The following is a 13,422-nucleotide window of genomic DNA, read 5'->3' on the forward strand; positions in this document are numbered from 1 at the left end:
GCTTTGAGCTCCAAAAACACTTATGGCGTCAGGTACACGTCTGACGACACGTTCTGAATCACCAGTGGATTCCCAACACTTTAGAAATTGGATATTGGATAGTGTATGATGTTTTCAGGCCTTGGGCCTGCTGACCTTAAGCTTGTGATGCTGTTTCAGAGCATCCCATTCTATTGATAATACGTAAAGTAGCTTAAGAAACTAATTAGGAATGTCCACATATATTTGAACACACAGTACACGTTCTGTAAGAGGAAAATCTTGTCTGGGGGGAATGTCGAATGGCTCCATGTAGATTTCTTGCCTTCTGTGCATTGTAAATGCTAGGCACATGGCTGTGGTGATGGATTGATACTGAAAGATTTGGGTTATGTGTGTATTTCAGGCGGTTTTGTATTAAACACTGCTTTAGATGTTGTTATCGCTGTCGTACGAGGCGCAGGGAGCTGTTCATACGGCGACAAATGTGTGACAATGGACCTTCTCTCAATAGACCCAAGCTGCCAGCACAATGCCTGGGACTTTCTGTTCACTGTAATGTAGAGTAACCTCGGAGGCAGCCTCCAGTGCGAATAATAACCCGGTCTGAATAGTGCCAGAAGCTTCCCGTTCAGATTATACAGAAAGCCCGACTTCTGGAGGGAAGAAATGAATGCTGCCTTTGCTCTACTGGTAGAGCTGTGCTATATCTGATATATTCTCTCTCTCACTCTCTCTCTCATTCCTCTCTTCTTCCTTTCTTCCCCTTTTCTCTAGTTTGTGGATTTAGAAAGTTCTTACAGAAAGGAGTAATTGAAGCTGAGGGAAGGGGATTAAGGGCATGTGCTGTAAGAAGTCTATGTCCAATGCCAGTTGTCAGACAGAGGGGTATAAAGCCCAAAAACTTTATTCTGTGGAGTGGATGGAGCACGCACTAATAGCTTTGGGATTAGTTGGACTGGCGTTTACAATCCAGATGTTAACAATTAACCTGCCGACATCAGTGTCTGACCAGGCTAATGTTTACATGGCTGTATGCCATCAGATCCTCACAGCAGTATTCCAGTTTCTCAGAAGAGTAGTCACGTTTTTCCCCTTCCGTGCATGACTACAAATCTAAGAGTAATTATTTGAGTCGGGGGAAAGTAGACCCTGCCCTGTGAAGGACTGGCGCCCCCTCCAGGGTGTATTCCCGCCTTGCGCCCAATGATTCCAGGTAGGCTCTGGACCCACCGCGACCCTGAATTGGATAAGCGCTTACAGATAATGAATAAATGAATGAATGAAAGTAGACCCTTAAGTCACCATGATAAAGTTAAGCATCAGCCAGTGGGATATAAAGCCCCAAAAGTTTAGCTACATCTCAATTGCACATTTAAAACTAATTCTGAGTAGAGTTTGAGTACGTAGCATAGTTACAAGTGTCAATTTATACATAGAAATCCATGCTCAGAACCAGTGGATTGTTGAGTATGGTAATGATGGAAACTAGTGTGACACAGAAATGTGAAACAGAAAGGGCAGAGAGTCTTGGGTCTGGAATATTTTGGCTCCATCTGAAATAGTGGTCTACTCCCTACATAATGAATTTCATAATGAATTTATTAAACAAAAATACAACTAAATGTTAGTCAGAGGGACTTTAAGCTTGATTATCACAAATGATATTAGTGCAGAAACTTTTATGACATACACTGTGCACTACGTAGTGTGGAGGGAGATCACCATGATAAAGCTAAGCAGCTAGAAGCTAAGCTGAGCTTCTGGCGGACAGTGTTGCAGCTGCAGCTTGATATAATATGCATTGTCATAGGAACAGTTCAGGAACAGTAAGAAACAGTGTGGCATGTCTATATTTTGTGTCCTAGCACCAAACACCAAATCTGGCTTTTGTGATCCACTTCCTGAACTCACTAATATTGAAATGACTGTATGCTATCAGTTCCTCACAGCAATGTTCCAGCAGTGTAAAGACTTCCCACAGAGTAGATAGAGAGAATCTGACGGAAATGAAGGACAAAGAATGTATTAATGGTCTTTGTTTTAGAGAAGGAGTTAATTAATCTGTTCTACACCGCTAGAACTGTGCTATGATATATTTCCTTTCCCTCCCTCTGTCTCCTCTGTCCTCCCTTTCTTCTCTTCTTTTCCCTGTTCCACGCAGCACTCACTCTGGGACGGCAAATCTGATAATACACTGTGGATTTAGGAGGTTCCTGCGGAGAGGAGTAATTGAGGCTGGGGGAAGGAGATTATGTGCTTTCTCCTACTTTCTTTCGACGGCATCCCTTAAGAAAGCTAACATTCCGGATTAAACATAACCGCTCCGTAATCTCTCCCCTGCCTCGCCTCTCACTTCCCGCAAAGCCATGCGTCAAGACACATTATTTATCAGCTCCGTCAAAGAAGTGCCTATTTAAGGCGGTCCTGTATAATCGTGTTAACCCTTAGGAGCCACGTGTTGTGCCACAATTATAACGGAAAGCGGGGAGTTTTTGAACGGATTTTTTATGTTCTAAATATAACCAAGTTACGGTTTACAGGTCTTTTGTGGGAAGACATTTTACCATGTTCCATATACCTTTACATGGAAACAAACACGTTTAAAACAAATTTAGACATGAACCTCTCGGTACAGCATTTAAATTGATTTTAAAGGACCCCCCTCCAGCAAAAAATGAAGTGTTTAACCGTATTCCCAGGCCTGTGTGGTGGTGTTTATATGCTTGAAAATGCATGATGAGTGAAACAAGCAGTCAGTGCCATGGTTGAGCATAACACCAATGTTCCAAAGACAGACACATGGGCGAATTTTGGAATGTATTGTATATATAAGGGTAGTGTGAATACATTAATCTTCTTCATGGTGTTTTAAACTGTAATAACAGATTTCTTAATTGGCCCTGAGTTAGCCATTTCTGCTCCATAGAGTGGGGCAGCCATATTTAAATTAGGCCTAGTACAGAATATCTGGTACATCCAAGTCACTAGGCGTCAGTGTAATGTTTTATAAAATGAAGAGTAACAGAAAACTGATTGCTACTTTACATTTACATATAATCACGGCTTTTTGTTGTGTTTTTTTTTTTCTTTTTACCAAACTGTACATCCCGTTCTGAACTCACTGCATATGACGCAGATCTTCATTGACTCTTAGGAAAGAAAGAATTACTGGATCATTTAACTCTAAATGAATAACACTGCAAAGAGGGCCAGCAATAACAGTGAAATGGTAGGAATCACTTTGCTTGCTTTCAGGGGTTAATTTAAGATGCACAGTAGTAATTCATGCTCGGTCAATACCGCGCCACTCCATCATTGTTTGTGTAGGTTGCTCGCCTGACACCAATAAATTTATTACAACTCAACCAGCATGTCAATATGGAGGGAATTAACACCTCCCGTGAGCGAGCAATGAGGAGAAACCTTTTAATTATAAAATGTTAATGATCTTCCTCTTTGTTATTTTTTGGTGAGACGTCTTTCTTTGTTTATCTACTCTGCCTCCAAGGCCTGGGAAAGATGAGAACCGGTCGACAAAATAATTCAGAGAGATGTCGGGCTGCTCGTGACCCGAACGTTTTCTTCTCTGAAGTGATGGATCACCATCCAGTTTTTTGGGGATGAGCTGGAATGACCTTTCTCATGCAGATCTAGTTATCAAACATCAGTACGGGACATTGAGGATGGACACCATCAAATCATCACAGCAGTGCTCCAGCTTAGAGTAGATTTGAAGCTGTAACTAGAGCCAAAGTTTGAACAAAGGGCCTCTAAATGCCATCGGCGTTTCTCAAACTTGATCCTAGTGTTAATGATGACCACGGATTACAGCTTTTTCCCTCTAAATAGCCCAAAACTTACCCTTTTTATGAGATATGACTTCAGAAATTTAGTCTATTTGGCTCTAATGTCTGAGTCTGATTCATGGTGCTGTAAAATATCAGCTCCAGTCTGTGGGAAGTTGTAAGACTTTGTGGAATGGGCTTGTTTTGTTTGTGTGATGAAGAGGAGGGAAGACATATGGCCCTTTGCTCGGTGGTGTCACAGTTTACAGCAGGACAAAGACTATCTGTTTATCACAGTGATTCGTCAAATCGCGTTTGGGCGTCGTCAGCTTGATTCACAGAGTTGAGCTCAAATTTGAGACTCAGATCGTAATCCACATCCTATTATTATTCACAGTCGGCTTTAAAACTGTGGCACCCTTCAGAATATGTTAAAAAAATGTCCTTGTTTCCAGGTGGGCTCGGTTCCAGAAGCCCTCGCAGAAACCAAAATATGTGGATGCTCAACTCCCTCATATCAAATAGTGTAGTATTTACTTACAGCCTGCACTCATCCTGCTGTATAAGGAATTCTTAATACCAGACACAACTACTTTGTACACATAGTAAAACCAAACGAACAATGGAGAGAGACTGAGTCTATAATCTTCTGACATAAAGGAGCCATATTAGGAAAAAACAAATCACTAAGTGTATTAACACATTCATTTCGGGGTCTGGAGCTTTTTTGTCAACTTGCAAATTGTGAAATAATTCAAACAGTTTTGTGATCTTCCAAAATCTGATAAATGCAATTTATCATAATTTTATTTTATTTATTTATTCATTCATTATCTGTAACCGCTTATCCAGTTCAGGGTCATGGTGGGTCCGGAGCCTGCCTGGAACCATTGGGCGCAAGGCAGGAATACACCCTGGAGGGGGCGCCAGTCCTTCACAGGGCAACACACACACATTCACTCACACCTATGGACACGTTTGAGTCACCAATCCACCTGCCATCGTGTGTTTTTGGACTGTGGGAGGAAACAGGAGCACCCGGAGGAAACCCACGCGGACACTGGGAGAACACACCAACTCCTCACAGACAGTCACCCGGAGCAGGAATCGAACCCACAACCTCCAGGCCCCTGGAGCTGTGTGACTGCAACACTACCTGCTGCGCCACCGTGCCGCCCTTTATTTATTTATTTGTTTATTATTTAATTTGTTCATTTACATACGTATCAGGCACTTCAGAGTTGTCCTACCACTTCAATCACAGTGCTGGACCCTCGGTTATGACGAGGTTGACGAAGTTAAACTGAACAAAAGAAACACAGTGTGGAGAAATGTGTACTAAATAATTTGATAAAAAATTAAAATGGAGTAGAAATAATATAGTAAAACTGACAAAAGCCAGTGTTTCTGATCCTCGTCCCTCACTGCTGGACGCCTTGCATTTGGTTTATACAGAGGCTCATTCCCAGCAGGCACTAAAATTAGCCGTTGACAATTTTATTACAATTTAACACATTTTTATTGTGACAAATAATGTAAATATAGTTTTATTACAACGTCTTATTCTCAATGGTTTGTTAAATTGTATTCTTGGAATATCGTCCCAACCCCTGAATTAATGGCTTGCTCAAAATAATAACATAAAACAGTCCTTTCTATATATTGTCTCCATGTTTTTGTTGAGATTTTGTAAAATCTACATTGTGTATATCTACATATTTACTCAAACTAATAGTTCATCAAGTCATCAATGAAGTACTGAGTCTTAGGATGGTTTAAGTGATGAGCTGTTGATCTCCTCTGCAGGTGTGTGGTGTGAGGTGGACGTGGACGAGTGTGTGTCAAACCCGTGTCTGAACGGTGGGAGGTGTGTGGATGGTCCGGATGGGTTTCAGTGCCTGTGCCCCCGCGGCTTCATGGGTTCGGAGTGCAGCAGGAACATTGACGAATGTGCCTCAAACCCCTGCCTTCACGGGAGGTACGCCCGCCGGTCTGCAGCCAATCACACACAGCCGAGTGATGAAGTGAGCTGTTCAGGAGCAGTTAAACACACCCCTGAGTCTCTGTCAGTGCAGCATCTGTTAGCCGTTCTCCAGCTAGTTCTCGTCGTTAACCACCTGTTTCTGACTCCTGCAGTGGCTGATGCCTTCACAGTCTTCAGTTAATATTTACTTTAGGAAACTGGCTTGAAATACACTCACTCACTCACTCCTGTTCTGGAACTACTCCCCAAGGAGTTGCTATGCAGTGCTTTCCATCAAATACACTGTCCTTGTTTTTTAGTCATTGGCACCCATTAACTAGGGCTCCCCCAAACCACCTGATGGTACCAAGCTGTGAGGGTGACGACGGGTACATGCTTCCTCCATGTGTAGCCTTCTTGTTCAACAAGCTTGGAGGAGAACACTAACTGCTGTCCACACTCATGTTAACTAAGAAGTGTCCATATCTTTACTGTCAAAATAATGGAGTATTGTGTGAGTGATCACTCCTTTTTAATAAGTAATTCTTTACATATGTTAACCCTTTGTTCATGCTAAATTGCAGCAGAATAACAGGCGGACTATCTTCTTGTGAGGGCAGGTGATTACAGTTTTCAGGCTGGAGGCAGTTGACATGGCGACAGAGCAACAGATCAAATGTAAATATTCTCAACTACAATATTTCATGATGCCAAGATGCAACAAAATAAAACTATGGTCAGAATAAGTGTCAAAAAAATCGGTGAGACACAACACACTGTACACACACAAGCAGCCCTGGACATGCCCTCAAAAGACAACCATGGGGCACCGTGAATGACGTATAGTCCTCTAGTGTGAACGTAGATTTGGGCCATACATTCAGAGCACAGGCAACTACTCTGAGATCCCAAAGAAAAACGGAGTAAACTGTTGTGAACATTTCAAGATACAAGGTCAAAATCTGGAAATCTCCTGCTGTTATCAGCGACTGTATCACAGATAAACCAGGCAATGGTGCTGTCAGAACTAACTTTCCTGTCATGTCTAATGTATAACATCACAGGGGGTGTAACTGCCCTTTAAGACTTGCCCCCAGCACTTCTTAAGTGTTGAAGAATGGAGAAGTTATGGAACACAGTAGTAAAGTTCAAAGCCTTTTTGGAAGTTAGAGCACAGCATCGTGTTATAATGGTTTGTATGTTTCAGTCCTGTCTTGAGTCATGTGTTATTTGGAAGGGATCTGTTAAAGTAAGGAGATTTGACCCTTTTTTGAATGGCAGGTGTATAAAGTGTCTCTGTCTGGGAGCAGGTGAAGCTCAGATAGACATCTGCCCGAGCTGTTGATTGGTGGCCGCATCTGCGAGCACAATCGCCTCTAATAAATCACGGTGCATGAAAATGGAGTTTGAAGTTGTCAGCGAGCATTAACCAGAGCTTTCTTCACGGCAGCTGCTCAGACGGCATCGACGCATTCGAGTGTCAATGTGAGATTGGATGGAGCGGCTTCAGATGTCAGACTAATATTGATGTAAGTCTCATACTCTTCCAGCTTTGTTTTCCAACTACACAGTGATGGCTTTGAGGTTAATGCTACATTTGGTTGTGTAATGGCTCTTTATTTCCGGGCTTCTGCACACAAATAACACACTTGCCTGCTGTTCCCAGCTCACGGCCAGAGTTCTGTGTTTAAAACTTCATTTATGTGCTGAAGCCATAGTCACCATCATCATCATAATATGATTCACCTGATCCTACTTTGTCTTTGGCCTCTGTTGTATCCTAGGGTTTAAGTAGTAAGTCCTTCACATGGTCGCCCAGTGCATCGGCTCTTATTACTCATCGTCTATGGACACCTTCTCATTTATTTTTAAATCCAAGTGTACTGATACATAGTTTGCTGCAGTGACTTTGGTAGATGTTGAAAAATTTCTGTAAATATTTGATGGCATTATATCACAGGTTTACCCAATGTTGGATGATTAGTTGGAGATCACAGCTACTTCAGCTTGCCCCAAAATATTAGCTACAGCTCCATCCTTCCATGGAAAGCCATTCCACTGCTCACTAACCCATTAAAGGAACACTATGCAATATTTTTACCTTAAAATTAGAGCATCAGATTTACTGTGATGATGCTGTGATTTGTGTTAGGAAGAAAAGAACCCATGGCATTGCTACTTGTCACGCCTTCGTCCTGTCAGTCTGTTGTCCCCGCCATGTGCTTTATTTGCACATGGCTCTGTTTTGTTTATGTCCTGGTCTCCGCCTCCTCGTCCGTGTCATCTGTTAACCCGTCCTTCTCGTTATCTGTCTCAGGTGCGTCTCGTTTGTGTGAGTATTTAAGCCCTCTTGTCTCTCATCCGTTTGTCGTACATTTCCCCTTTATCCTGTGTTTTGTTGGTCACGGTATTTAGTCTGTCCGTCTGTCTCTAGAGTTTCCCCGTTTCTTCTCCTTTTTCGTCGTGTCGTTTTTCGTCCGTCTGTCCTGTTTTCCCTGTCCAGTTTCCTTTGTTTTATTTAGCTTGTTTGGCTCCTTGTTTGTTTATTTCCTGTTTTAGTATCGTTGTTTTGTTTATATTAAATTCCCGTGTTTTAGCGAATGCGTCCGCCTCCCTCAATCCGCCCCTCACTCCTGACAGAATGTACGACCCTCAGGACGCAGCTAGCACGGACTATTACATCAAAGGTTGTGCCGTTCGCCGGACTCCATTCCGCACAGGCCACAAAGATCCTGTGGAGGAGGCTTTGAAAGCGGCCTCGGAATGGAGTCGCCGGCTCCAGCTCCTGCCTGGCGCTGTTCCGGATCCTATAGCGGTGGAGTCGACTCGGGAATCGAGTCGTTGCGCCAGCGGGAGTCGAAAGAGTCGGCGGAAGAACCGTGCTGGAGTTCCCCCCTCGCTGGAGGATTACCCCCTCAGGTCCGGGGAAATTTTTGGGGGGGCGTTAAGGGTAGGGGCTGTTAGCCTCACCTCCGTACCTCTGAGGCCTGAGGCTAACAGGGGCGCACCTCGAGGTGATCTAATGGGTGCGCCTGTGAAACCCCCTAAACCCTTTACAGCTCCAGCGCGAGCCCGGCGAGCAGCACAAACCCCTGTCCTCGAGAGCGCGGCGCGCGGCTCTCCTGTCTTCGTGAGCGCGACGCGCGCCTCTCCTGCCTCCGTGGACGACGTCGCAGGTTCCCCTGCCTCCGTGGACGACGTCGCAGGTTCCCCTGCCTCCGAGGACGACGTCGCTGCAGGCTTCCCTGCCTCCGAGGACGACGTCGCTGCAGGTTCCCCTGCCTCCGAGGACGACGTCGCTGCAGGTTCCCCTGCCTCCGAGGACGACGTCGCTGCAGGCTTCCCTGCCTCCGAGGACGACGTCGCTGCAGGCTTCCCTGCCTCCGAGGACGACGTCGCTGCAGGTTCCCCTGCCTCCGAGGACGACGTCGCTGCAGGTTCCCCTGCCTCCGAGGACGACGTCGCTGCAGGTTCCCCTGCCTCCGAGGACGACGTCGCTGCAGGTTCCCCTGCCTCCGAGGACGACGTCGCTGCAGGTTCCCCTGCCTCCGAGGACGACGTCGCTGCAGGTTCCCCTGCCTCCGAGGACGACGTCGCTGCAGGTTCCCCTGCCTCCGAGGACGACGTCGCTGCAGGTTCCCCTGTCTCGGTGATGGCGGCACCCGCCGCTCCTGTCCCCGTGACTATGGCGGCACCCGCCGCTCCTGTCCCCGTGACTATGGCGGCACCCGCCGCTCCTGTCCCCGTGACTATGGCGGCACCCGCCGCTCCTGTCCCCGTGACTATGGCGGCTCCCGCCGCTCCTGTCCCCGTGACTATGGCGGCTCCAGCCGCTCCTGTCCCCGTGACTATGGCGGCTCCCGCCGCTCCTGTCCCCGTGACTATGGCGGCTCCCGCCGCTCCTGTCCCCGTGACTATGGCGGCTCCCGCCGCTCCTGTCCCCGTGACTATGGCGGCTCCCGCCGCTCCTGTCCCCGTGACTATGGCGGCTCCCGCCGCTCCTGTCCCCGTGACTATGGCGGCTCCCGCCGCTCCTGTCCCCGTGACTATGGCGGCTCCCGCCGCTCCTGTCCCCGTGACGATGGCGGCACCCGCCGCTCCTGTCCATGTCCGTAGGTCGGCCCGTAGGACTTCAGGGCCGATCCCCAGAACTGTGCCCAGGCTGGTTCCTCAGACTGCCCCACAGACATTAGCCAGTCCTGGGCACCCCCCTGTTATTTTGGTTCCCTTGTCTGTCCCTGTCCTGGTTCCCGTCTCTGTCCTTGTCCCTGTATCCGTGTCTGCCTTTGTGTCTGTCCCAGTCCCTGTTACTGTATTCATGTCTGTCCCCGTAAACGTCTTGGTCCCTGTTCCCCTACCTAGTCCAGTCCAGTTTCCTGTTAGTCCTGTCCAGGCCCCATTTCAACCCTATGTCCCGTCTCCTGTCCAGTCCTTGTTTCAACCCCCTGTGCAGTCTCAAGTCTCGTCTCCTCTCCAGTCACCGTTTCAACCATCGGTCCTGTCTCAAGTCCCGTCTCCTGTCAAGTCCCCTGTTAGTCCTGTTCAGTCCCCGTTCCAACCCTCTGTCCTGTCTCATGTCCAGTCCCCAGTTGGTCATGTCCAGTCTCCGTATCAGTCTAGTGTAATGTCACCTGTCCTGTCTTCTGTCCAGTCTAATGTTCCTATCCTGTCCAGTGTCTTGTCACCAGTCTCTGCTCCCGTTCAGTCTCAGCACTCAGTCCTGTCATCAGTCCCGTCTCCATTCCAGTCCCCTGTCCTGTCACCTGTCCATGTCCAGTCTTCTGTCCCCAAACGTGTCCAGTCTCCGTATCCGTCCCACGTTCATTCCCCTGTCTTGTCTCCAGTCCAGTCTCCCGTCAATTCCCATGTGTCCACTCCTGTCCTGTCCAGTCCGTTCTCGTCTCTTGTGGCTCCCCTTTGTCAGTCTCCTGTCATGTCCCATGTCCCGTCTAGTATATTCGGTCCTGTCGTGTCCCCAGCTCCTGTGTCTGTTCCCGTCCTGTCCTGAGTTCTGTCACCCGTTGGTTTGTTGTCTTGTTTTTCGTGCCCTCTCCTGTGCCAGCTCCTGGGGGGTTTAGGAGTACGCGCCCAGGAGTTGCGCGTTCTTGGGGGGGGCATCTGTCACGCCTTCGTCCTGTCAGTCTGTTGTCCCCGCCATGTGCTTTATTTGCACATGGCTCTGTTTTGTTTATGTCCTGGTCTCCGCCTCCTCGTCCGTGTCATCTGTTAACCCGTCCTTCTCGTTATCTGTCTCAGGTGCGTCTCGTTTGTGTGAGTATTTAAGCCCTCTTGTCTCTCATCCGTTTGTCGTACATTTCCCCTTTATCCTGTGTTTTGTTGGTCACGGTATTTAGTCTGTCCGTCTGTCTCTAGAGTTTCCCCGTTTCTTCTCCTTTTTCGTCGTGTCGTTTTTCGTCCGTCTGTCCTGTTTTCCCTGTCCAGTTTCCTTTGTTTTATTTAGCTTGTTTGGCTCCTTGTTTGTTTATTTCCTGTTTTAGTATCGTTGTTTTGTTTATATTAAATTCCCGTGTTTTAGCGAATGCGTCCGCCTCCCTCAATCCGCCCCTCACTCCTGACACTACTACTGACTTAGAACCGCAGAAACTGCACAATGTAACAACTGGAGGAGGGTAGACCCCCCCACACACACTCCTTTGATTGCAGTAAAATGCTGTAAAGATTTAAAAAACTAGGGGGAACTCCAGAGACAAAAAATAAATAAATAAAAATAATAGATAGAGTCCCTTTAAGGAAGAACGTTATGACCCTCTAGCCCACACTTGGCACTGAACATGGTAACTTTAGGCTCATATGCAGATGCTCCAAAGCAGCCCATTTCTTTTCAGGATTTTCTGTGTGAAATATAACCTAAAAGATCACTGGATTAGTAACGCCTACCTTGTATTTGCTCTCACTGTCCACATTCCAAGCTAACATTCAGTAGAGCTGATAAAACAGACAGTTTTATAGAGTGTAGATGCAAGGTAACTGTTCATAAGCCAGCAAGCGTTGAGTATACAAGCTGTGTATTCATACTCGTGTCCGCTGTGGGGTACATTGTGAAGTAGATGAAGACCCTAATTACGAGGCTGGTCTACAGACTCTTGTCTGTGTTGAGAGATGACATCTGGCCCAGGTTTCTGCTCTAAACTCTCAGACACTGAAAGATGTGAAGATGAAAAGGTCAAATCTATTGGAGGCTTATGTTCGTTTGAACTTCTTTGACAGAAAATTGAAGGCTGTAATCTCTTGAAACAAAGAAAGAGGGGTAATCCATTGCCCTTTGCTTCGGGATGTCATTTAACGGCTGAGATCTGGTAAAGGATGGCCGTGAGCGGTACCAGCTGTCATATTTTGCTGCTTCTTTTATAAAGACCATTTAAAACTCAGTTACCACGTTCTATTGAAAGCCTTTTACAGCATTTGGTAAACTCTCGTATTGTTAGGACTCTAGCCCAAGGACTTTTATCAGCATAAGGATTTGAAACCTGACCAACTGTGTGGAATGATGTGTAGTTACCCACTACACAACACCCTTCACTCATATATTACACCAGTCCTCTCAGTGGACACTTCTACATTAGTGGACATTCTAACCACCATTGCTGTAGTAATTATACAATGTCATGATTCATCATTACCCACTGTCAATACCGGCCTTGGGGATAATGCATCATAACCCAAGGGCTGCGGACTTGAATGACGTGCTTTATCCAGCTTTAAACCGTATTGACTTTGCGATAAAAGCAGTGTAAGTGAGCTAAAGCGTCACCAAAGCACTGTACACGTTCCTGATTAGAAGGCAAGTGCTTGCTCTAATGCTGTAATTGATTTCAAACTTCACTACAGCCTCAAATGTCCCCTGGAGATGAAACAATAGGCTGCTTTACACCGACTACAACATACTTCCTAAGGAGTAAATCGTTAACTCTTTGCCTTTTTCACCTAATGACTCATTCTATAGGATGCACCTCCAATGTTTCCCCATTAATTCATTATTAGATTGAGGGGGAGGGATTAATTAGAATTAAGGCCCTAATTTTATCAGGCTGCTGTAAAAAACGGGGGAAAAAACAGTGGATTAGTGGGAGTTTTGCACTCATTTAACATTAAATGATGTCAAAAACTGGATATAAAATATGTTATATACATAATTAGAATGTCTGTACTGTAAATTAGCATGTAATTGGAGGCTGATATGCTAGTAACAGTAAAGGAAGCTAACATGCTAATCACCAGCAAAACCAGCATATCTTCAGTGTTTTTTTTCTTTCTTTCTTGGCCAGATGTTCTCTAGTCCCCCCCTTTTGTAGATGAGAATCCATATATACTAATACAAAATTGCTTATGTTTGATTATTACAAGTAATATGTATCTCTTTCGTTTGCTTGCTGTGCAATGTACTGATATTAGATGATTAGCTGTGGTTCATGACTGCCGCTAACACCCCTCTAGCCCCCTATGGGCCTAGAGTCACCATGTGTAGCAGCTCCTTAACAATCCATTTCGTTTTGTGCTTTCTTGTAGAGAGATAATACAAACTGTGTGATCACAACTGTGTCTGGTTTCATAGTGAGTGCACTTAAAAAGCAGCTGAATTTACTCATTATGAGGTGTCTCTACACGGTTGCCTAGCCCAGTGCCAAGTGTTGAACAGAGGGGTGTACAACCAATGGGATTCCTGCCAAACTC

General features: G+C 45.9%; 1 protein-coding gene across 1 annotated transcript in view; it reads left to right on the forward strand.

The window, feature by feature from the left end:
* Positions 1–13,422, forward strand: part of eys (eyes shut homolog) — a 313,091-nt gene that overhangs the window by 144,254 nt on the left and 155,415 nt on the right. The window contains 2 exon segments of the mRNA XM_066660060.1: positions 5,574–5,745; positions 7,181–7,259. Coding sequence (XP_066516157.1) covers positions 5,574–5,745; positions 7,181–7,259 — 251 coding nt within the window.

This window comes from Hoplias malabaricus, chromosome 2, assembly GCF_029633855.1.
Source record: "Hoplias malabaricus isolate fHopMal1 chromosome 2, fHopMal1.hap1, whole genome shotgun sequence".
NCBI classification, from domain to species: domain Eukaryota; kingdom Metazoa; phylum Chordata; class Actinopteri; order Characiformes; family Erythrinidae; genus Hoplias; species Hoplias malabaricus.